This window comes from Abramis brama (assembly GCF_963993115.1).
Source record: "Abramis brama genome assembly, chromosome: 25".
NCBI lineage: Eukaryota > Metazoa > Chordata > Actinopteri > Cypriniformes > Leuciscidae > Abramis > Abramis brama.
The window spans coordinates 8473262-8497704 of NC_139987.1; the positions used below are offsets into that span (position 1 = coordinate 8473262).

Sequence of the window (24443 nt, forward strand, 5' to 3'; positions counted from 1 at the left end):
TGGTCCATGATATAAAGTTATCACTTTATATGAAAGTTTGAAGCGTTTTATTTGTTATTACAAAGTTCATTGTTCCAATCGTTATTGTTTGAGTTACACCTCAGGTTGTGTACAAGAAGCAGTTTTTATAGCTTATCATCATGGTGATTGTATTGCCAGTTATAGGAGATGGTCCTCACTGCAGAATACGAAATCCAGGGGGATCTGGATCCAAATCCTCCCACCTTACATATACCTAAACCTACCCATCTCCACCCCCTGATCCCTAAACCCACCCCTAAACCTACCCATCTCCACCCCTTAGATGTGGATCCAACCCCACTCCCTGGATCTTGTGGACTGCATTGAGGTGCTACTGGAGCTACTGGGTTATAGTGAAACAGTAGTTAATATATTCTGAAGCAAGACGCATAGTTCCCACAATCCTTTGCTGATGACTTTTGTAACCATTCTTACATGCAAAAAGGTAGCAGATCACTTAAATGTGGATTTCTGTTGTTTACCCCTCACACTGAATATCAAATGTTTGTTTAATAATAAATATAATATGAAGCAAAACTAAAGTATCTTAAACTTTTTTCAGATTGGAGCCTCTCTCTTTGCAAGTAACATTGGAAGTGGGCATTTTGTGGGACTAGCAGGAAGTGGAGCAGCTGCTGGTATTGCCATTGGAGGCTTTGAGTGGATAGTATGTTTAAAAAAAGCCTAATAATTACATTTATGATATATAATAATTATGATGTGTGTCATGAAATATGTTTTAGCCTACTATTTAAGACTATATGGATCATTAAAAAATAATGTTTTATAAGTATTTTACATATATATTGAACTATATTATTGCAATTTTTATAAATAATATTTTATTAATAATTAAGGAATAATAAAAATATCAGATATGCAGAACTGATTTTTAATTATTATTTTATATCTGCCTTTCAACACAATAAAAACAAATGTATAATTATTTATTAGAAGGATACTATGCATTATTATTATTGTTGTTGTTGTTGTTAATGATATTAATAATATATTAAGGAACCAATTAAACATCAATGTTTTTATATATATATATATATATATATATATATATATACAGTGAGGAAAATAAGTATTTGAACACCCTGCTATTTTGCAAGTTCTCCCACTTAGAAATCATGGAGGGGTCTGAAATTGTCATCGTAGGTGCATGTCCACTGTGAGAGACATAATCTAAAAAAAAAAATCCAGAAATCACAATGTATGATTTTTTAACTATTTATTTGTATGATACAGCTGCAAATAAGTATTTGAACACCTGAGAAAATCAATGTTAATATTTGGTACAGTAGCCTTTGTTTACAATTACAGAGGTCAAACGTTTCCTGTAGTTTTTCACCAGGTTTGCACACACTGCAGGAGGGATTTTGGCCCACTCCTCCACACAGATCTTCTCTAGATCAGTCAGGTTTCTGGGCTGTCGCTGAGAAACACGGAGTTTGAGCTCCCTCCAAAGATTCTCTATTGGGTTTAGGTCTGGAGACTGGCTAGGCCACGCCAGAACCTTGATATGCTTCTTACAGAGCCACTCCTTGGTTATCCTGGCTGTGTGCTTCGGGTCATTGTCATGTTGGAAGACCCAGCCTCGAACCATCTTCAATGCTCTAACTGAGGGAAGGAGGTTGTTCCCCAAAATCTCGCAATACATGGCCCCGGTCATCCTCTCCTTAATACAGTGCAGTCGCCCTGTCCCATGTGCAGAAAAACACCCCCAAAGCATGATGCTACCACCCCCATGCTTCACAGTAGGGATGGTGTTCTTGGGATGGTACTCATCATTCTTCTTCCTCCAAACACGTTTAGTGGAATTATGACCAAAAAGTTCTATTTTGGTCTCATCTGACCACATGACTTTCTCCCATGACTCCTCTGGATCATCCAAATGGTCATTGGCAAACTTAAGACGGGCCTTGACATGTGCTTGTTTAAGCAGGGGAACCTTCCGTGCCATGCATGATTTCAAACCATGACGTCTTAGTGTATTACCAACAGTAACCTTGGAAACGGTGGTCCCAGCTCTTTTCAGGTCATTGACCAGCTCCTCCCGTGTAGTTCTGGGCTGATTTCTCACCTTTCTTAGGATCATTGAGACCCCACGAGGTGAGATCTTGCATGGAGCCCCAGTCCGAGGGAGATTGACAGTCATGTTTAGCTTCTTCCATTTTCTAATGATTGCTCCAACAGTGGACCTTTTTTCACCAAGCTGCTTGGCAATTTCCCCGTAGCCCTTTCCAGCCTTGTGGAGGTGTACAATTTTGTCTCTAGTGTCTTTGGACAGCTCTTTGGTCTTGGCCATGTTAGTAGTTGGATTCTTACTGATTGTATGGGGTGGACAGGTGTCTTTATGCAGCTAACGACCTCAAACAGGTGCATCTAATTTAGGATAATAAATGGAGTGGAGGTGGACATTTTAAAGGCAGACTAACAGGTCTTTGAGGGTCAGAATTCTAGCTGATAGACAGGTGTTCAAATACTTATTTGCAGCTGTATCATACAAATAAATAGTTAAAAAATCATATATTGTGATTTCTGGATTTTTTTTTTTTAGATTATGTCTCTCACAGTGGACATGCACCTACGATGACAATTTCAGACCCCTCCATGATTTCCAAGTGGGAGAACTTGCAAAATAGCAGGGTGTTCAAATACTTATTTTCCTCACTGTATATATATATATGTTAATATATGTTAATATTTAAAATTAGCTTTTATTTTTACATTTTCATGTTTCATTTTAATTTAATTTTAAGTTTTAGTCATGTAGTTATTTACTTTTGTCATTTTTTTATATTCCTATTTAGCTATAATTTATTTTTATTTCAGTTAAAGTTTTAGTAATTTAAGTACTTTAATTTAAACTTCTTTTATTTCAGTTAGTTTTCAAGGCAATATTTCTAATTTCTAATATAATTCTAATTAAGTTTGTAGTTTTCATTTTCAGCTTAATGCAAACTTATTGCAAACACTTCACAATAAGGTCTCATTTGTTAACATTAGTCAATGCATTAACATGAAGTAACTATGAACAATATATTTTTACAGCATTTATTAATCGTTGTTAATTTTAGTTGTTCATTGTTAATGTTAGATCACATTGCAAAACTAATGTTAACAGATACAACTTTTGATTTTAAAAATGTATTAGTAAAAGTAGAAATTAACAACTTTATTTAATTAGCATTTATTAACATTAATAAATGCTGTAGCATTTTTCATTGTTAGTTTGTTAACTAATGTAGTAAACTAATGTTAAGAAATGAAAACCTATTGTAAAGTGTTACCCTTTTATTTTTAGTAAACAATTACAACACTGACGGTATTATGTGTAGAAAATATCAAATCATCTGTAATTACAATCTCTTTTTCATTTTCCCCTCTCAGGCTCTTGTTGTTGTGATTATTCTGGGATGGCTCTTCGTGCCAATCTACATAAAGGCTGGGGTATGCTTACATTTCATCCTCTCCAACCAGCATTACAGAACAAATCTTTCAAATATTGCTTACTTACACAGCATGACTGTGTACTTTATCTCTGTGGTATCATTTTATGGTCCTTTGTTGGCGTTATCTGCAGGTCGTGACTATGCCGGAGTACCTGAAGAAACGCTTTGGTGGGCAGCGTATCCGTATCTATCTCTCTGTGCTGTCCCTGATTCTCTACGTTTTCACCAAAATCTCTGTGAGTCCAAACTCTGTCTCAGCCCTTACAGAAAAGTACATGTATCAAATGGTAATAACATGGTACTTTGAGAGGTAGTTTTCATGCAATACTTTTAGAAAATTTTAACATACTATCAGTGGTGTAACATGCTAAACTCATTCGAAAACTATTTTAAAAGCATTTTGTTATTTCGTTAATTATTATGAATGCAGATTTGTTTGATCAATTATGAGAGACTACATGCACACATCAAGTACAAGAACATTTGAAATAAACTACTGAAGGTGTAAAATAAATTGTAACCAGTTTGTGTATCAATTAAAAGACCAAAAATATTCACTTTCCCTTATGCTTATATATAAAGTTTTACCTTACATTTGCTTCTTCCCCTTATTGACAATGATTAACTGAAAAATGAGTTGGAACTTGCCAACATTTTCACAATATGGTGCTGTCTGTCCAGCCTCTGTATTTAGTTTGCTGATAATCTTTACATAAAGTCTTCACTAACACAGGTTATAGTCTGAAATGGCGGTGATTTCCTTGTAGAAATATATTTTATTGCCATGTGAATTCAGACTAAAATGGGTTTAGATTATAAAGATAAAGATGTTGTTTTGAAACGGACAGTTCAAACTATTTTTCTGCCTTTTCCACCTCTCAGGGGGACATGTTTGCAGGGGGCATTTTCATCAACCAGGCTCTGGGACTGAACATTTACCTGGCCGTGATTATTCTGCTGCTGATTACAGCTCTTTATACAGTAACAGGTCTGTTGATATAAATACTCCAAACTTGCAATGTATTGTATTATAAATATATATATATATATATATATATATATATATATATGGTATTTATTGCATACAGTATATTTGCATTATACTCCCATTCCCTGCATTCCAATTTATTTTATTTATTTTATCATTTAGGGATGCAAAAAAATAATAATTATATGGTCCCTGAAGTTTATACTACAACAAAGAGTAAAGTCCAGGGTTGTAGGACCATGCAGTGGGATGCTTATTGTGGCGTGATATGTATGTGTTATGAGAAATTGCCCATTCTAACAATAGATGATAAGCCTGTGCAAGGCAAGATGCATTGTGACTTTAAACTTCTGTCAACCCCATAGTCTGTTGTGTAATAGGTTTATCTCAGGAACAAACCAGCCCACCAATAAACTATAAGAAATCAGACATCGTCCTGCCAGCTGTAAATGTTTACATGAGCTGTGGCTGAGAGTGTTTGTATGGTCCTGCGGCTGCTAAACTGCTGTTGCTAAAGCTTTAGAGAAATCTCTTTTTTATATATATTTATCAGCCAAACCAAAGACATGTGGTTTGACTGCATGTAAAAATATGCATTAACCCTCTGGGTTCTGAGCTGTTTTCTGGGCCCTGGAGGTGTTCTGACATTCTCTGACATTTGTGCTTATTTCTGTGATTACACTGTATTCAGCACAAACTCTGCTACGATAATATGTGAGCAGCATGCATGTAAAAGTTTGTAGTTTTGAGAAAATGACGTTTATGCGTGGTTTGTGAAAAAACAAAAACAAAAATTGTCACTGAAAAAAGGCCATAAAACCCATACTGATTATTTTTTCACAAGTCTTTTGAAAATTGTATCATGTAGCCTAAAATTTTAGCTTCAAATCTATGTGAAAATCATCCTGCCCACTCATTTACATAAAACAATATATTGATTTATAATTTATAATTTGTAAGACATATTTTGTGTATGCGGGGAGGGCTTGAATCATCATGAATATTGATGTGTTTCACACCTGGGAAGACAAAGACCCTCCCCTAATGGCCATATCAGGTGGGGCTGTGAGGGAACTAGAACAAAGAATGTGGAGAGATTATAAGAATGGCTTTTTGATTGTTTGGATTTATTTACAACACAACATAATCCAAAGATTATGAAGGACAAAACGAAGGACAAAAAGGCACATTATTGAGCACACTGATCTAAACAGAGAGATGTGTACAGTCACACACCTTTGTGCCATTCCTGAAACAGTTCCTGTTCAACATACCTGTCATTTCCAAGGTGTTTGCTTTTTCATTTTACCATGTTCATGTACAAAGACTTGTGTGAATGTTTAAGTCAGCAGGACTCATCAGTGGCATCTGGTCCCTGTAAATAAAAACAAAAAAACAACTGTGAACATGGTGATATCAGGAGCAGCTGCACGATTTGGGGAAGAAAATCTAATTGTGATTTTTCTAGTTAAAATTGCTATTTAAAATTCACAAAAATATATATAAAGAACACCAGGTTTGTTGTGCCTTGTAGGCATATACTTATAGGGCTATAATAAAATAATAATAACAATAATAATATTTTTACTTTACAGAAAACTTTTTTGGGGGATGGCTTATAAGTATACATAATTAGAAAAGAACACTTCACACTACACTTGAGAAAAATATATGGATTATCATTTGTTGTGACGTTATGAAATGAGACGAGAGTAAAAACATGTAGCCTAATGTTTGGCGCGTTGTGCTTTTCAAATGCACAGCGTGAGTGACCCAAACTCACAGAGTGTGCAGAGACCGTTTACTGAAGCGATCGAGCCGCTCCTCACTATGAAACATTATATTTACCACATTAAACATTTACGTTTGAGCAGATATCCACGTTCACAGTATTTCATAGAAAACATTGCAAGCAAGCAAGCAAGCAAACTTTATTTATAAAGCACTTTACAACGACCGAAGTAGCCCAAAGTGCTGTACAAAACAAACCATAACACAACACAGCTAATGCAATATAAAATACATAGTGAAGTAAGTTAAAATTAAAACATATAAAACAAACAATAACATACAAAATGTCAACTCCCGGTGTTAAAGGCCAAGGAAAATAGATGAGTTTTTAAAAGAGATTTAAAATGAGTAAGTGAAGTGGCCTGTTTTACCGGCTGAGGCAGGTCATTCCACAATTTTGGAGCTGCCACAGCAAAGGCGCGATCCCCTCTGAGTTTACGTTTTGTTTTGGGCACGTGAAGGAGCAGTTTATCGGCTGACCTAAGAGAGCGAGTGGGTGTGTGAAGATGTATTAACTCAGAAATATAAGACGGGGCAAGACCATTTAATGATTTGAAAACAAATAAAAGAACTTTAAAATTAATCCTGTACTGTACAGGCAGCCAGTGAAGCGACGCCAAGACGGGTGTAATGTGCTCATATTTACGTACTCCTGTCAAGAGACGTGCTGCAGCGTTTTGCACCATTTGAAGACGAGCTAAAGAAGACCCACTAACCCCCACGAGAAGTGAGTTACAGTAATCCAGCCTGCTAGTAATAAAGGCATGGATTACTGTCTCAAATTGTCGTCTTTCTAAAAAAGGCTTCACTTTGGCCAATTGCCTCAGCTGGAAGAAGCCTGTTTTTACCACTGCTCTGATCTGGCTGTCAAAGTTAAGATGAGCATCAATTTTAACCCCTAGGTTAGTGATGACTGGTTTAACATATTGGGCCAAAGCACCCAGCTCAATGGAACTAGTCCCATTTGTACCACCAAAAATCATCACTTCCGTTTTATTTGTATTAAAACTTAAAAAATTAATAGCCATCCAGGCTTTAACATCGTCTAGGCACTCTATCAGCGAACTGACAGTGTCATTCTTTTTAATCGGCATGTATATCTGACTATCATCAGCATAGCAGTGAAAAGATATACCATGCTTCCTAATTACTGAGCCTAGCGGTAGCAAATACAATGAAAATAGAAGAGGACCCAGAACTGACCCCTGAGGGACCCCACAAGAGAGAGGTGCAGAAGAGGACTCAGAGTTCCCACAGCTGACACAGAGAGTTCGACCTTCCAGATATGATCTGAACCATTCAAGCGCTATACCTTTTATGCCCACACAATGCTCCAATCGAGAAATCAAAATTTCATGGTCCACAGTATCAAATGCAGCCGTTAGGTCAAGAAGCACAAGAACAACATAATTTCCAGAATCTGTGGCTAAATAAATATCATTAAAAACTTTTAAAAGAGCGGATTCGGTGCTGTGTAAAGATTTGAAGCCGGACTGGAATACCTCAAGGGTATTGTTATCTTTCAAAAAAGCCATTATTTGATTGCAGACTATCTTTTCAAGGATTTTTGAAATAAAAGGCAGTTTTGAAATAGGCCTAAAATTAGCAAGATCTGTAGGATCAAGACCAGGTTTTTTAAGTAGAGGTTGCACTACAGCGTGTTTAAAAATTTTAGGGACCACACCTGAGGACAGACTGCTATTAGCAACTGCAAGAACAGACGGTCCTATAGTAGAAAAAACCTCCTTAAAGAATCGAGGAGGAATAGCATCTTGTGGTGAACCTGAGGGCTTCAAATTTCCAACAATCTCCTGTAACATACACAAAGTCACAGGTTCAAACTTATCAAATGTCGCAGAGCAGATAACAGAGACTGAGGGGTCACAGGCAGAAGGTGAAATTAGAGCTCTAATAGAAGTGATTTTATCATTAAAAAAGCGTAAAAAATTTTCACAGGCAGCCGAAGACTCATCAACACAGACAGTTTGTGGAACATTAATAACTGAGTCAATAGTTTTAAATAGAACACGAGGCTTATTACTGTTCAAAAAAATGATCTCAGAGATATACATTCTTTTAGCATCTTTCACAATTGACTGATAGTGACGCCAGCATTCCCGTAGCATTTGAAATGACACTTGCAGTCTATCCTTTTTCCATTTACGCTCAACTTGACGGCACTTGCGTCTAGCAGCACGCACCGTGTCATTTAGCCATGGTTCAAATTTAGTTTTCGGTTGCCTGACTTTTAATGGAGCCACAGTATCTATAACAGATTGACAGGTGGAGTGTAACCATGAGCAAAGCTCGTCTGAATCACACATATGCTGTGGTATACAATAATTCTGATTAAAAACAGATGAAAATTTAACAGCAGTAGTAGAGTTAATAATGCGGCAGGGCCGAGCAACAGTACAGGGTTTGTTTGTACTATAGTCCAAGGCAAACTCAAATAGTATAGGCATATGATCAGAGAACACTGCGTCGCCGATCTCTAGATTGTAAACAGGCAACCCAAAAGATAAAATAAGATCAAGTGTATGTCCACGTTCATGCGTGGGGCCAGACACAAACTGCGTGAGATTAAAAGAGTCAATAAGAGACAAAAAATCCCTTACCATTGGGGCGTCAGTACAACACACATGGACATTAAAATCCCCAATAATGAGGACGCGGTCATATTCCGGCATTATTTCAGCCAGAAAAATAGAAAACTCATTTATAAAGTCCTTATTGTATTTTGGAGGCCGATAGACCACTGCACATAATACAGTAAGAACGACCCAGCTCAAATAAACAGAGTTCAAAACTGCTAAAAGGTGTTGATAAAAATCTCTGTTTACATTTATAAGTGTTTTTATAAACAATTGCTATTCCTCCTCCTCGTCCCGACGACCGCGGGGAATTTAAGTAGCTGCAACCATGCGGTAAAAACTCAGAAAAAACGCTGGACTCACCAACACTCAACCAAGTCTCAGTCACACATAGGAAATCCAGTCCCCGGGAGGTGAAAAAGTCCTTTAGGATAAAAGTTTTATTTGCTAGTGATCTAGCATTTACTAAGCCAATCCTGGCAGGGGCCGGCAGGGCTTTAATGTTGTTGTCTTTCCGAGAGACCCGGCACAGAGGTCGCAGGTCTCGCAGGTTCACCCCACGCCAACGAAGACGAGGAGAGCAAGGAGCACGGGCCTGGAATTCCTCGTCCGGTCCGACGACAGGTACCAACCAGGCGTCGACAGGGTCTAGCGATCGGCGAGAAATAAACGGACGAGGCACCGCTCGGTACTTGGACCAGGGGATCATTGAAATGTGCGCCAGGGAAGCCTTCATTCTCACCAGCCGTCCGCTGCGTTTACCCCGGCGGCGAGATCGCTTACGCTGGTGATGTAAGGTAAACCGGCAGAGGGAAGCTGGGATCTCAGACAGGAACGGTGGCAATGTTTTTTGTCCACCGTAATCAAACTCAACAGTAGGTCGAAGATCCAGTAAACTTTGGCGCTCATACACCAGTAAGGAGTCAACATGTTGAACAACGAGTGACGTAAACAGCACAAACAGACACAATAACTGAAGGATAAGACGGGATAACACAATAACTGAAGGATAACATTGGTCTAAACATTATAATATTCATCAGTATATAATATTCATAAAACCCTCTTTGTGTCGTACATGTATATTTATTTAGCATTTAAAGGTTGCCTACCAGTCTATAGTTCATATTTCAACATGTTTCTGTTGATTTCATACATTTTAGTATCTTCAAATCGTGTTCTTCTTCTGAGGTAAATCCAAGGTAAACTCACAGCGTGTCTTCCAAACTCGATGAAAAGCAGAAGAATGATAAAGTTGTATCCATTGTTTTGAGGTAATGGGGGCGTGTACAGGTTTGCGTTCCTTCACGTGGACGATTAGCAAGTGAATTGCTTGTGCGCACGTGGGTGTGGTCACATTAGAGATAATGAGCAGATGCTTGAGAAACTGTACCTCTCATTGGTTTCATACGGATTACTTAAACAGAGAATATTTGTTATTGATATGAATTATATCATTTGAATATAGACACATCAAGCTTTCTAAAGACACATCTCTCATGTCTGTGTGGCAAGTGTTCGCTGAGTTACAGTTCATTTTCTGTCGCATTTCAGAATGCTTCACACTGAGAGAGATGGCAGAACGCGCATCATGTTAATTTTTTTTATTTCACGAAAACTCAACATTTTGTTTTCATTATGAGTGTACACAAATAAAAGTAGACATCTAACAGTTTTGAAACATATACAGCACTTATATGTATGACAAAAATTTGTTATTTGTTATTAAAAAGTTATTTGAGTCTCTTTCGCACTGATAAGAAAAATAACGAGGCAGTCGTGACGGCTGACCCCAGGGGGTTAATATTTTAGTAATTAGTAGTTATGAAGCAGCAACTTAATACATTTAAAATATATTATAAATACTGTATATTATAAATATTATGGCTTCCACCAATCCGCCTGTGGCAGTCCCCCCATCTGCTCGTCGCCAAGGGCGTCCCTCTGCGGCCTCTACCTCCGCCTCACGCCACGCAGCCCTACCCAGTCCTCGCCAGACCCTCTAAGTGTCAGGCAAAGCAGTGTTCCTGAGACGGGAAACCCAGAGATGGAGGAAACTGCTCTTTAAAAGATGGTGGACACACCGCTCCTTCCCCCCCGGAGGACGGCCGGGTGGAGAATCCTTTAATGAGTTTATTTTTTGCTCCTACAATTTCAACAAAGGAGCAATTTCTGGGTCCTAAGATGCAGCTAGGTTGACAGTGAGCGACACTATGCCTTGCCTCTCTCAGCCCCCTCTTCTATCTCCAGAAGGCTGGAGTTTGCTGTTCAAGGATGCAACACCTTTTCATGTGTCTCCTGCCATTCCCTCACTGGAACCGTAGAGCCAGAAAAGTGTTGCACCGCACACTCAGACCCCACTCACGATGCTCCTCACTGGTGGACTCCCCTGAGAAAGGACCTGCTTGCAGGGATGGGGCACCGTATGGTACCTGCCATAAGACTCAAGTGGCCTACCCCCAGCGGTAGTAGACACTATCACTTTATCACACTATCACTGCTGGCCTGTGTCCGCCCAACAGTGCATCCTGGTGACATAGCCTCTGTTGGTAATAGACGTGATGCACTAGGAATCTTGATTCGTCAGACCAGGCCACTTTCTTCCAATCATCCACGGTCCAATCTCGATGATCTTGGGCCCATTTCATGTGTTGTTGGCGATGTCGTGCAGCTAGCATGGGGACCCGGCAAGGTCGTCGGCTACGCAGGCCCATTCGCAGAAGGCTGCGATGAACTGTGTGCTGTGACACATTGCCCTTGTCACCACTGTTGTAGCTGCTGATGATTTGTCGCACTGTGGAACAATGCGCAACAGTCTCCGCTCCCCTCTGGCATCAATGAGCTGCGAACTACACACGGCTGGATGACTGTTCATCGTTTGGCCATTCGTGCACCACTTTTTTCATATGTACTCACTACAGCGGCATGTGAACAACCCACAAGGCACATCGTTTCCGAGATCGAAGTTCAGAGGCGCCGTGCCATCACAATTTGTCCTTTCTCTGAAACAATTAAACTACATATAGCCTACATGCAGCTTAAAACAAAACATGGATTAAATGTAAATGGTCTCCATTGTATGCACGTCATACAAACATTATCATCATCATTTGAATGTGTGGTGACATGACATAACATGCAGTACAGGTATAAACACTGCTGTGACTGTTTTTTTTAACATCCACATTAAATAAAACTACAAGAGACCACGTGAAAAATATCCAAAAATATTATATATTTTCTTAATCTATTTATATACAACATTTCTCATCAGCAAAAACATTGTTGTGGTTTCTATGAGTTTCTAAAATCTTAACGTTTATGGTATGCTAATGAATAATAATTCTTTATGTAAAAATAAGAATCCATCAATACTTAAAATAAATGTTGATGTTCACACGTGGACTAAATAGCTGTTAATAAACTTTAACTGATCTCTAACTTCTTTAACTTAAGTAAACACAGAAATGAACCGATCAACTGCACTTTCCTCTGCGTGCCATGATTTCTTAGTTTGAGATTTTATTGGTGGTTGTCAAACAATAAAATGGTTTATTACCGCCACCGACTGGTATGAAGTGTGGATCAGAATGACATATTTCCCCTCCCTTTTTATATCCTCTCCCACAAATTAGTTATTTTAAGATACTAAAAAATATAGATTTTTGAGTTATTTTGTAGAATATCTCCTAGTATAAATTCAATTTTTATATTTGCTAGATTTTTTTTATTAAAATCCTTCTTTCAGTCTCATATTTCTGACAGTATATTTTTGACAGCACAACATGTTCCGATTCTTCTTGCCCACAAAATTCACACCTTTCCGTATTATTTTCACTCATTTTGTAAAGTGTATATGTCCAAATCTTATCCTTGATATTATTATTGTCTCATCTCTCGTTTTTTCCTGCACTTCTCATCTCTCCCGCTTTCCTTTGTATTCTATAAAACCATTCGCCTTTTTTCTCCTTATTCCCATTGTTTTTGCCACCTTTCCTTCAACCTTTTTTTAAATAATACTCTTCATTTCATTCTGACTTAGACTAACTGATAAATTGATGTCATTGTTTTTTATGGCTTCTTTTGCTGCCTTATCTGCTATTTCATTTCCTTGGATACCAATATGTGCCGGTACCCATAAAAATACTACTGTTAGGTCCATCATTTGAATTTTGTATAATGTTTGCTGTATTTCTATTCAAATATTTGGAGTAACTAGCCAATGATGAACTTGAGTCTGAACAAATAATTGATTTCAAATGTCTTATCTCCTCTATCCACTCTGTTGCTAGTAGCAAACATTTCCCCGGTATAAACAGATAACCCATCACTGATTCTTTTCCCTAATGATAAATGAAATTCTGGAACAGTAAACGCTACTCCTATTTTATTGTCTAAACTCTTTGAAGCATCTATGTAGATCTGAACTACATTGATATATGTCTGCACATTGAAGTACCGTCCTTATACTTGTTTTTCATTTGTATCTATGTAAAATCTACAGTGGCGTCTAAAATGAACATCTCCGGTTACCTAATGTAACCTCGGTTCCCTTTTGAGTTCGGTTCACTTGACATTGTATCAGAGCTGACGCTATGGGGCTATCCCCTCCTTCCTTGAATATACTGAAGCCTTATGAAATCTTGCGGGCAAGAATTCACCCGCCAATGGCGTTCAAGCGTGCAAAATAAAGGCGGGCTCCCCGCACTATAAAGCAGCGCTGGACGCCATTGCTCCAGAATCTTTGGACTAAAGCAGAGCGCAGCTGACAAGACTCTGTGCTATGTAACACAGCAGATTATGCAGTCTCTTTCCCTCCTCTCAGGGAACCGAGGTTACGTTAGGTACCCAGAGACGTTCCCTTTCGAGTTCGGTTCACTCGACATTGTGTCAGAGCTGACGCTATGGGGATCTCACAAAATCCTGCCGTTTTATTAGCGATGGTCCAGCTCAGCTGCAAGCAAAGCCGTTTACCTCAGCTAAAAGCACTTCATGCAACGGAAGACCTCAGTGGCATGGCGGCTAAAAGAGCAAGTTGCACAAGCTTTATACTACACATCACAGAGTATAGAGTGTCACGTCCCTGATTAACTATACAGTTTCACCAGCATTCATACCAGCACTTGTTTCCAGAAGCTGCATTAATAGCAGCCATTCTGTGCCGCAGATACTTGGTGAATGAACAATTTGGCCGACGGCACTATCGCCTAGCACTTTTATCCCAGACCATTATGTGACATCCACAGTGTGAGCGCCGGCACCACCACAGTGTGCTGGGGCAGAATAACGCGAACAGCAGCAACGCCAACACTTGCCCATGCTGTGCTGTTAATGTTGGCAGTCGTGGCGACACCAATATTGTATTGATGCCCGACGCAGCGGCGATGCCAGTGCTGTCGTGAACATAACACAATCGGGGTTATACCAGCGCTGGTGCAATGAAGAGCATTACATGAAGCACATATATATGAGCAATAGAATAACATCATTGTAGGGTTAACGCTGTGCAGATGAAACATGTTGCTGGGCAATCTTGCAGAGCGATTGTTGCTTGGGAACTTTCACATGGAAAATAGGCAATACATTTCTATCTGGATCATTTTTATCGGTTGTGGGCCTTGTGTCTCATCTGGTTGCCCATTGACGGCAACATTGCCCTACAACATTGCTCAAAAAGTTGCCCTGTGTATCATCACCTTTAGTCCTGGTGGGGCTGCAACAGTTTAAGACGAAGGCTGAGCGTTGTTTTTTTAGCTAGCTTTATTCCTCATGCACAGACAATACATGCGATGCAAGTAAGCAACATTCAGGCTATAATAACATGTATATAGCAATATGCACAGGTGCCTTGTAGCACACCTAGTATAGATTTTTCTGCAAATACTACCTGTGTGGGCAAAACCACCAAAGCGATGACTGATTCCCATCTGTGCTTATTACAATGTGAATGTGTCCAACAGCAATGCACATAGATTTATCCTGCAAGGGCGATCATTTGTGCAGAGTGGCAGCAACGTCTGCGCCTGTAACAACAGACTGTGAACAAGCTAAACGGCCTAGTTGAACACCAGGGGCGTTAACAACTGTCGTACCACCCACAAATTCCGTTCATAAAGTTATGAAGCAGTTAGATATAATCATCTTGCAAAGGCAAACTCACAGTGCTAGTGAGGAAACATTCAAATCATGGAACTGACCAGAGTGCCCAGCACGAGTTGTTAATGTAGAGGAGCGAGAGTTGTTCAGCCTTTTTGTGCCATTAGTGATCAGCCTTTTTGTGCCATCCGACATTCTTATTGCCAGGACATTCTACTGGGCGACGTGCCGTTATAGTGATTGACAGGCACTATCTGAACATGAAAGTAGACATATTTCAGGTCCACTGATATAATCCAGCCCCCTGGCCAAACCTGTTTCACTGTGCTCATTTGAATGCATGCTTCGACAGCGAGCAATTCGGTCCAAGATGGGATGGGAACCATCGTCTTTGTTAGGGCCCGGACAGTAGCCTGCCACACTTCTGTATAAAGTGACAGCAGCTGAAGTACTTTGTGTCTAAACAATGCAACTCGCCGCTCAAAGGCAGGGAGCTACTCATGTTATAAGAGTGAGAGGGAACTAAAGGAGGAGCTCCAATTCTGAATCACTGTGTGTGTGTGTGTGTGTGTGTGTGCGTGCGTGCGTGCGTGTGTGTGTGTACATATAAATAAATATATACATATATATTCTGACTTAATGTGCTGTACAGCGGAACAGTTCCAACAATAAAGGCAAGTACTGTTCCTGTTGTCCACAACGAGCGGCGAGAACAGACAAGAGAGCTGACAGTCTCGCTATCGTCTTCATGAGTGAGAGCAAAGCATCGGTCGTGGCGGCGCTATTGCTTACGTCACAGCAGCTCTGAGCTACCGGACCTAGTTGAACACCATGGGTGAATGAGAGTAAAGCGGCAGCAATGCTGGCGCCAATGCTAATATCACAGTAACTCTGAGCTACCGGACCTGGTTGAACACCACGACTAAATGCAAGGAAGGTGGCGACAATGTCTGTGCCTTACACATTACAGAACCCAAATCGCCATATTGCGGCAGTCATGTTGATCTCACCGACTACTTCACCACTCCTATAAACACACTTAAAAGTGGGTTTCTTGCAAGGGCTGCTGCCTGTGCTGGGCAAGAAAATCTAGGCACACTACCAGTGCCGCAGCCCTCAGCCTGAGTGTTTCCTGAGAACTCTTAAATGCAGAACTTCTAGGCTCGAACTCAGTAGGAGAGTAAATTACAGGCACGCCCCTGTAAAAGATGGGCTTGCATCACAATAAAGCCCACTCCCTAAGAAGGGGATTCTGGGTGATTGAGAAGCAGCAGTCTATGAAGGTTTAATACACTTTCTGTATGAACCATGATCAGTCAATCATCCAAATCATTCATCACAAGAACTCTGGGACTGTGAAGTTTTGGAACATTATTGCTATGAAGCAACCTCAGAAACACTCGTGATTTTCTGAATATAGAAGCAAGCATTCTTCAAATGCACTGAAATAAACAGGGGGGGGGGGGGTTACCATCGTACTAGAGAAAAGAGTTCCGATATAGTATTATTCTGTCTTACAGCTCAGTCACTCCACACAATGGAACAGTCATAGCACAAGGTAACTAGCAGTGACGTGCGGTCTGGGTAGGCAAACTAGGCACTGCCTACCCTGCCAAAATTCAAAAATAAAATTGTTTATTAAATAATAAACTTGTATTTGTATTTTTACTGTTTATTATTGTGATTTATATATGCAATATGTGTGTTATTCCAGTTATTTAGACGTTATGATGACAAATGTAGCAGTTACGCATAATCAAATATAAAACAAATCGTAGAATAACCAGTGGTTTTACTGTCCATTCATTGCAGACGGCAAGCGAAAAACCCATGTTGCGCATGCGCACTTCGATCCTGTATTCTTTAACATGTACGTCAAAAAGCACAACTCTGCTGTGCCTTTGGACGTAAATATGGTATGCCCATAACATCTCCGTAACATATCAGACATGGACCAATTAAAATCGAGATATTACTGGACATTTGCGCAGCTAACGTAATTAACATTACACCACAGCTAACCTACATGCCTAATCCCCGCGCCAAATTCAAAGCCAAAATGACAGCACCGGAGTTAAAAGGCCGTCATCAGAGACTTTGCAAACTGAAGGCCCGTAAAGACGAGTTTTACAAATCTGTGATCGACGTCTTCACGAGGAAAGGCAGGGCGGCGGATGAATTTGATGTAGGCTACAAATAATCTACCGATTGGTGAGTCAAAAACTATTTTGGGCGTAATATTGAATTGATAAATATGGTTGAATTAATGCAAGCCATTTGCCTTCATATTCAGTGTGTGATTTTACTTTTACTTTTGGACGCTGTGCAACAATAAGGATTAAGAATGGTTGCATTCATTCTAATGCTGGAGTGGACATTAACTACCGTTACCCGTGGTGTGTGCCTGTGCCGCGCTTGTGTGTGTGCGATGTGCGAGTGTGTGTGTGTGAGAGAGAGAGAGAGAGAGAGAGACTGAGAGAATACACGCGATATACATCCTGATTTGTACATTTCTTGATATGCCGCGCTTGTGCGTAATGTTTACTGTTATTATGTATTATTAATTATTCAATAAACCAGGTAATCTGGCTTTCATAACTCAGTGCCTAGCCTCTTTAAGACATCACCGCACGTCACTGGTAACTAGTGATCTCAACAGACAGCGTTTTGCTGATGCTTATCATAGAAAGGCAACCCATATGATCAACAGCGGCACAGCTCATCATCTGAGGCAATGAATGGCAGCCGCGCCGGCATGCATAGTGGTTAGTGTAAGCAAAATACTACGCAATACTACACACCCATATGAAATGACGTGACTATGATTGGATGATTGATAAGCTTAAATCTGTTTGGCTAAAGAGTATGACTGACCCAGGTGGGAGGAGATAAATAAATAGAAAACTTAAACACAACAACAACAAGTCTTGTTCTCCAGTGTCAATTTCTCAAAGCATTATGATTATATACAACCAAGTAAAAAATAGTCTATCATCTTGTATAACACTGGTTGTAAAATCTAATTGCGGTTGGAAAAAAAGACTTCCTAAAACGCTCCTTGTAACAGCGTGGATGAATTAATCTTGAGCTATAGGTACTCAAAAAAGCTCAAGTTATTTCATTAAGAGGATGACAATCATGATTCATCACAAGAGAAAGTTTCCCAATCAGTTTATCCTGCACTATCTCCTCTAAGGTGTGTAACACACTCCCCACAACAGAGCCTGCCTTCTTTATAAGTTTATTTAACTTATTCTTCTCCTTTTCCAACAGTCCCCCTCCCCAACATGTGACAGAGTACAAAATCACAGATGAGAATACAGAGTCATAGAAGGTCTTAAGTAGTACATGACATACCCCAAAGGATCTCAGTCGCCTTAACAAATGAATACGAATATAAATCTTCCTTCTTATAAATTTGCATCGTATTGTCAGACCAGTTGAGCTTGTTCTTCAAATATACACCCAGATACTTGTAAGTTGTTACAATCTCAACTTCTGACTCTCGTAGGTACCACTTGCTGAGGAAGTCTGCTAAAATCAACCACAATTTCCTTTGTCTTACTAGCATTTAGCCTGAGACCGTTTTTCTCACACCAGTCCACGAAACTCTTTATTAGCTCCATATATTCACTCTCATCATGGTCCGTTATACAGTTCAGTTATCCAATTCACCACACCATGATGTACTCCAACATTTTCCATCTTACTTTGTAGTAGTGAAATAGTATTAAATGCACTAGAGAAGTCAAAGAATGTAATTCTGACTGTGCTGTCCGGGGTCTCTAAATGACTTAAGGATTTATGCAAGAGGTAAATAAGTGCATCATCCACCAGTTTTAAAAGCAAACTGTAGTTTATCCTCAGCACCACACAATACTGACTTTAAATGGTTTAATACCAGTCTCTCAAAAACCTTCATTAACTGTGCTGTTAAAGCAGTTGGCCTATAGTGCGAGAACTCCATGGGATTTGTTAACTTGGGTACGGGTACTACACATGATGTCTTCCATAAAACAGGTATTTTTCCAAACGCAAACTCAAATAAAAAATAGAATGAACCACCCTACAAATCTGATCAGCACAGGCCTTAAGGACTCTAGGATTAATACCATCCGGACCTGGAGATTTCTTCATTTTAATTCTCCATAACCCACTTCTTACTTGTTCAACTGATATCGAAAAACCAGGAACATACTCACAAATGGGATAAAAGGATGAGCTTAGAGCTGTCTGGTGGATGTGATGAAGAACCTCATGGTAAACTACTTAGTGAAGAATGTTCAAAATCATTAGACCCAGCATCAAATCTGTTAAAAAATACATTTAATTAATCTGACCACATCTGACCACCAGGGGCAGTATATCTCCTTACTTTATTTCCATGTCCGTACATCATATTTAGATCTTTCCAAACCTCTCTCACGTTCTTTTGTTGTAATTTCCGTTCCATTTTTAACTTATAACTCTCTTTCCCCTCTCTAATTTTTACTTTTAATAACCTCTGTACTCTCTTTTGCTCATCCTTCTCACCCACTAGAAAGGCCCTCTTTTTCTCATTTAATAATACTTTTAACTCAGAGGTGACCCAAGGTTTGTTATTTGAATAACATTTGATCTTTTAGGTACTGTGTTATCAACACAAAAGTTTATATAATCTGTAATACACTCAATTAAGCTATCAATGTCTTCGTCATTTGATTTACACAGAACCCCCCAATCAGATGTTTCAAAACAATCCGTTATGCTTCATAGACTGAATCAGACCATATATTAACTGTTCTTATTACTGGCAGTTGCTTCCTCACATGGCACATAAACAGACCTATAAACAAGATTATGATCCGATCGTCCCAATGGTGGAAGCGGTGAAGATTTTTTGGCACATTTGCATAAAACAAGTCCAAGATTTTATTGTCTCTCGTTTCACAGTCCACATACTGAGTAAAGGTGGGGAGAGTATTATGTAGAGATGCTTGGTTAAAATCACCAGAGATAGAAATCAGTGATTGGGGATATTTTGACTGTATCCTGGCTGTAACAGTATTAATATTTTCACAAGCCATATTGTCACATTGGCCGAAGGAGGGATATACACCGTTATCGCTATGCTATCACATAAGAAAATTCTCTTGGCAAATAGTACGGCCTCAGTCCCACCGCAAGTAGTTCAATATATTTCACAGTTTTTCTTTAACCGTGATATGATACGGATTGCACCAACGTTCATTGACAAACAGTGCCAGTCCACCTCCTTTCCTCTTACCCGTCTCCGCAGCATACCTGTCCGCTCGCACAAGATGAAAGCAATCGAATTTTGCAACCGAGTCCGGCGTTCTCTCGCTCAACCAAGTCTCAGTAAGACACATAAAACTGCATTCACGATACTCCTGTTGCATCCTTGTTAGTGCCGTAACCTCCTCCATTTTATTCCCAAGCGACCGGACTTTTCCCATGATAATCGCGGGTAAAAATGGTTTATGTCGTTTTTTCTTCAGTCGATGCTTTACTCCAGCTCTCTCCTCCTCCTTAGTTCCACAGGAATCTCCATTCTAGGTACAGATGACATCGCTTTATGTTGAAGTGCCAATAATTGTTCTCTTGAATAAATAATGGAGCAGAAGTTTGGTGCTCCCGATAGTGTTACCAACGTTCCAAATAAGAACGCCAAAATAAAATAATCATAATCCAATGCTTCTTGATACTCTCAAACTCAGGACCACACATAAATACATTCCTCAGACATCGATTATAATGCATAATTATAATGCATTCCTACTAAAGAGCAGAAATCTGTAAGAAATGGTACAACCCATAGTAAAATAACTTGAAAGTAAAATAACCTGAAAGTTAGCTGTTATGTTGGAGCAATATCACAATATCTTTATTACACGGCTCTGTGGAATGCTTGATTCTGATTGATCGATCGCGCCATCCAAAGCTGTCAAAATAATACATTTGCCTTAGCTGTGCACAAGGCACAAGGCAAGTTTGTTCACAAGCTTTAGCCTCAAGTAACTTTTTACTAGATGGTGACCCCACAAGACATTTGTAAAATCATTCAATTTAAAGTTTCTTTACAATGTTATATAAAAAAAGCAACCAACATGAATACCAAAAGTACATTTCTAAGAACTTGATTTTTTCAGTTGCTCAGTTGATTTCCCTTGAAAAACCTTCTTCTACAGGTGGTCTAGCTGCAGTCATCTACACAGACACCCTGCAGACAGTCATCATGGTTGTGGGATCATTCATTCTCATGGGCTTTGGTACGTCCGTTCACTTTTTTCTGTACTTTAAATGTTTTGGATAAAAAAAGTCTGCTAAACGACTACTTCAACATGTTCCGTTTTCTTTCAGCGTTCAATGAGGTCGGAGGCTATGAGAACTTCAAGGACCGTTATATGAATGCGATCCCATCAGTGGTGGGTGCAAACATCAGTGAAGCGTGCTACACCCCTCGTGAGGACTCATTCCACCTTTTCAGAGACCCCATTACTGGCAATCTGCCCTGGCCTGGAATGGTCTTTGGTCTTACTATCCAGGCTACCTGGTACTTTTGCACTGACCAGGTACTGATCCATTTATCAAGGTTGCTGAATAATTTTTGTACAGTAACACTTTCTAGATTGTGGCTACCTTCTCGTATTGCTTTATTCTGTGCGTAGAAACGTTTTTTTTAGGACATAAGCAGCATTATTTGAGAAAATAAGAGGTCTATGTGTCCTACGTGTTAAGACAGTTTGTGAATAGGCTACTACAAATGATGGCCGTGAAAGAGACTGTACGCATTGAATAGGATATGTTTAGTTGGTGAATAGCATAGGCTACTATTACACAGTAGCGATAACAGTAAGCGCACCAGAATAAAATATAATATTCAGAAGTAAATAGTGTAGCTGACTTACAGATTCAGTTAACATCCACAAATGAATAAGCACGACGAGTCAGGGAGAAGGCTACACAGTGGACGCAGAGAAAACTTAAGCTCCGCTGCTTTTTTGACATTCTCTGTCTCTGGTCCTGCGCTGTGCTCACACTCAGTCTCTCTTGCGCACTGTCAGGCGCGCTCTCGGACACACTCTGTCTCAGTTTGCTTTTGTCCAGTCCGGAGCCTCATATCAGCGAGCAGTGTGAGAGGGGGAGAGGCCAGCGGCTAGAGCAGCAAAAGCCAATGTGTAACGATGTGGTTAAAACATAGGAGGAAGCAGGATCCACATGCAGCAGTAGTCTTTTATTAAAAAAACTCGAAACTTGACAAATTCAGACTCAGACTTGGGAACAGGAGTCAGGAACAGAACAACATCAAGAACTAATGAAGACTGAACTAGACACAGGGCTTAAATACACCGGTAAACAAGCTAAACAAGATAACAAGGGGGTGTGGTTAATCAGAAACACCTGGGAAGACTACTAAACAAGAAAAACTACAGAGGGCTACAAAACATGGCACAGGGCAGGAAATGACAAGTCCACACAAAACAGGAATTATGACAGAGCCCTCCCACTTAAGGAGCGGATTACGGACGCTCCTCAGGAAACAGTCCAGGAGGGTGGTGGAGCAGAGGCGGTCTTGGGGGAGGGATGGAGGGCCAGGCCCATGCAGGGGAATGGGAACAGGGCCTGGCAATGTTGGGCCTGGGCTGAGGAGTATGGGCGGACCTGGGCCGTGGAGCGTGGGCGGCGCCGGCTGTGCAGGTGACCAGGGCGGAGCAGGTGACCAGGGCGGATCAAACAGTTCAGGTAGCCAGGACAGACCCGACAGTTCAAGTGGCCAGGGTGGATCAGACAGTTCAGGGGGCCAGGGAGGCGCCGACAGTTCAGGGAGGCACGGCCTTTGAAGCCTTAATCAGGTACTTACTGCCCCTCCCCAAAATTCTCTTGGGACAAGACTTTGGCGTGGCGTCGGCCATCTTGGGACGAGACTCGGGTGTGGCGGCCCTCTCGTCCAAAGACACTGGCGTAGACAAAGGTGTAGAGGCGGCCATCTTGGCTGGAGACGAACTCTCAGGCATGACAGCCAACTTGGGCAAGAGCTCGCGGGCTGGAGCCAGTGTGTGCTGCCCACACACAAATCGCTGTGGTGACTATCATGAGTGCTGTATCCTCCGGAACCGTCTCAGGTGCAGCGGCCACCTTGTCCGAAGACACAGGCACGGCTAGCCTGGCGTGAACAGTCTCTGGCTAGGCAAGCAGGACGGGAACAGTCTCTGGCTGGGCAGGCATGACGTGAACAATCTCTGGCTGGGCAAGTATGGCGTGAACAGTCTCTGGCTGGGAAGGCATGACGTGAACAGTCTCTGGCTCGGCAGGACTGACGTGAAGAAACTCAGGCTTGGCAGGACATAACGTGAAGCTCAGGCTGAGGGGATACTGTGGACTTGTGGGGCTCCTCATCTGCAAAGCCCACAGTAAATGACGAGCTACTCAACGAAAGGGCAAAGTCTAGATATATTTCACCAGAGTGTAGTGAGGGGTATTGCCAGGCATAAAATAGTAAAGCGGCTTATTAAGTCCATGGCAAAATATGTCTCTTAAGATCTCATCACAAAAGTCCACCCCATGGCAAAGTTCACAAAACAACCTCACGTACTCCTTGATTGGACAATCACCTTGGCTGAGAAGGAAGAGACGATATGCTGGATCCATGTTATGGTTAGTTCTTCTGTAACAATGCGGTTGAAACGTAGGAGGAAGCAGGATCCACGTACAGCAGTAGTCTTTTATAAAATAAACTAAACAGACTAGGGAACAGGACTCAGGAACAGAATATACAACATCAAGAACTAACAAAGACTGAACTAGACACAGGGCTTAAATACACAGGCAAACAAGCTAAACAAGATAACAAGGGGGCGTGGTTAATCAGAAACACCTGGGAAGACACTGAAGACTGGAGTAATGATGCTGAAAATTCAGCTTTGATCACAGGAATAAATTGCATTTTAACAATATATTCAAATGGAAAACAGTTATTGTAAACTCTATTAACATTTCACAATATTACTGTTTTTACTCTAATAATACTCTACTATTTTTGATCAAATAAATGCAGCCTTGGTGAACATAAGAGACTTATTTAAAAAAAAAAAAAAAAATCTTTTTAACCTTTGAACAGTGGTGTATACACTGAACAACAACCATAAATAAAAGTTCAAACTCTACATTTTTAAATCAGCAAGCCCTTGTAAACTAAATGATTCCAGTGTTTCCCAAAGGATTTTGTGAAACTGTGGTGAGTAGACCTCGGTCACTCTAGGGTCCCTCGTAAGAAAATGCTGTGCATTTTAATGTTAAATTCATAAATCTGGTGAGATTTAAAAATAATAATAATAATAATCTTTGAGAATTTAAATTTAAGAGCTCCAACCCATATTCTGTATGCAAACTGAAAATTGAACAAAGAAAAAGTCCGTGCCCGAACTTTGAAGGGGACTCAAACCTCTTTTAGTGATAGTGTCTCAGTCTACATTACACTACATAATACTAATA

At 40.2% G+C, this 24443-nt stretch overlaps 1 protein-coding gene across 1 annotated transcript in view; it reads left to right on the forward strand.

The window, feature by feature from the left end:
- The window catches only part of LOC311076946 (sodium/glucose cotransporter 1-like), a gene marked incomplete at both ends in the record, with an annotated part of 39794 nt that overhangs the window by 7280 nt on the left and 8071 nt on the right, over positions 1-24443 (forward strand). The window contains 6 exons of the mRNA XM_084105453.1: positions 584-688; positions 3421-3480; positions 3614-3718; positions 4365-4470; positions 21140-21220; positions 21312-21523. Coding sequence (XP_083961579.1) covers positions 584-688; positions 3421-3480; positions 3614-3718; positions 4365-4470; positions 21140-21220; positions 21312-21523 — 669 coding nt within the window. The remainder of the gene's footprint in view (positions 1-583; positions 689-3420; positions 3481-3613; positions 3719-4364; positions 4471-21139; positions 21221-21311; positions 21524-24443) is intronic.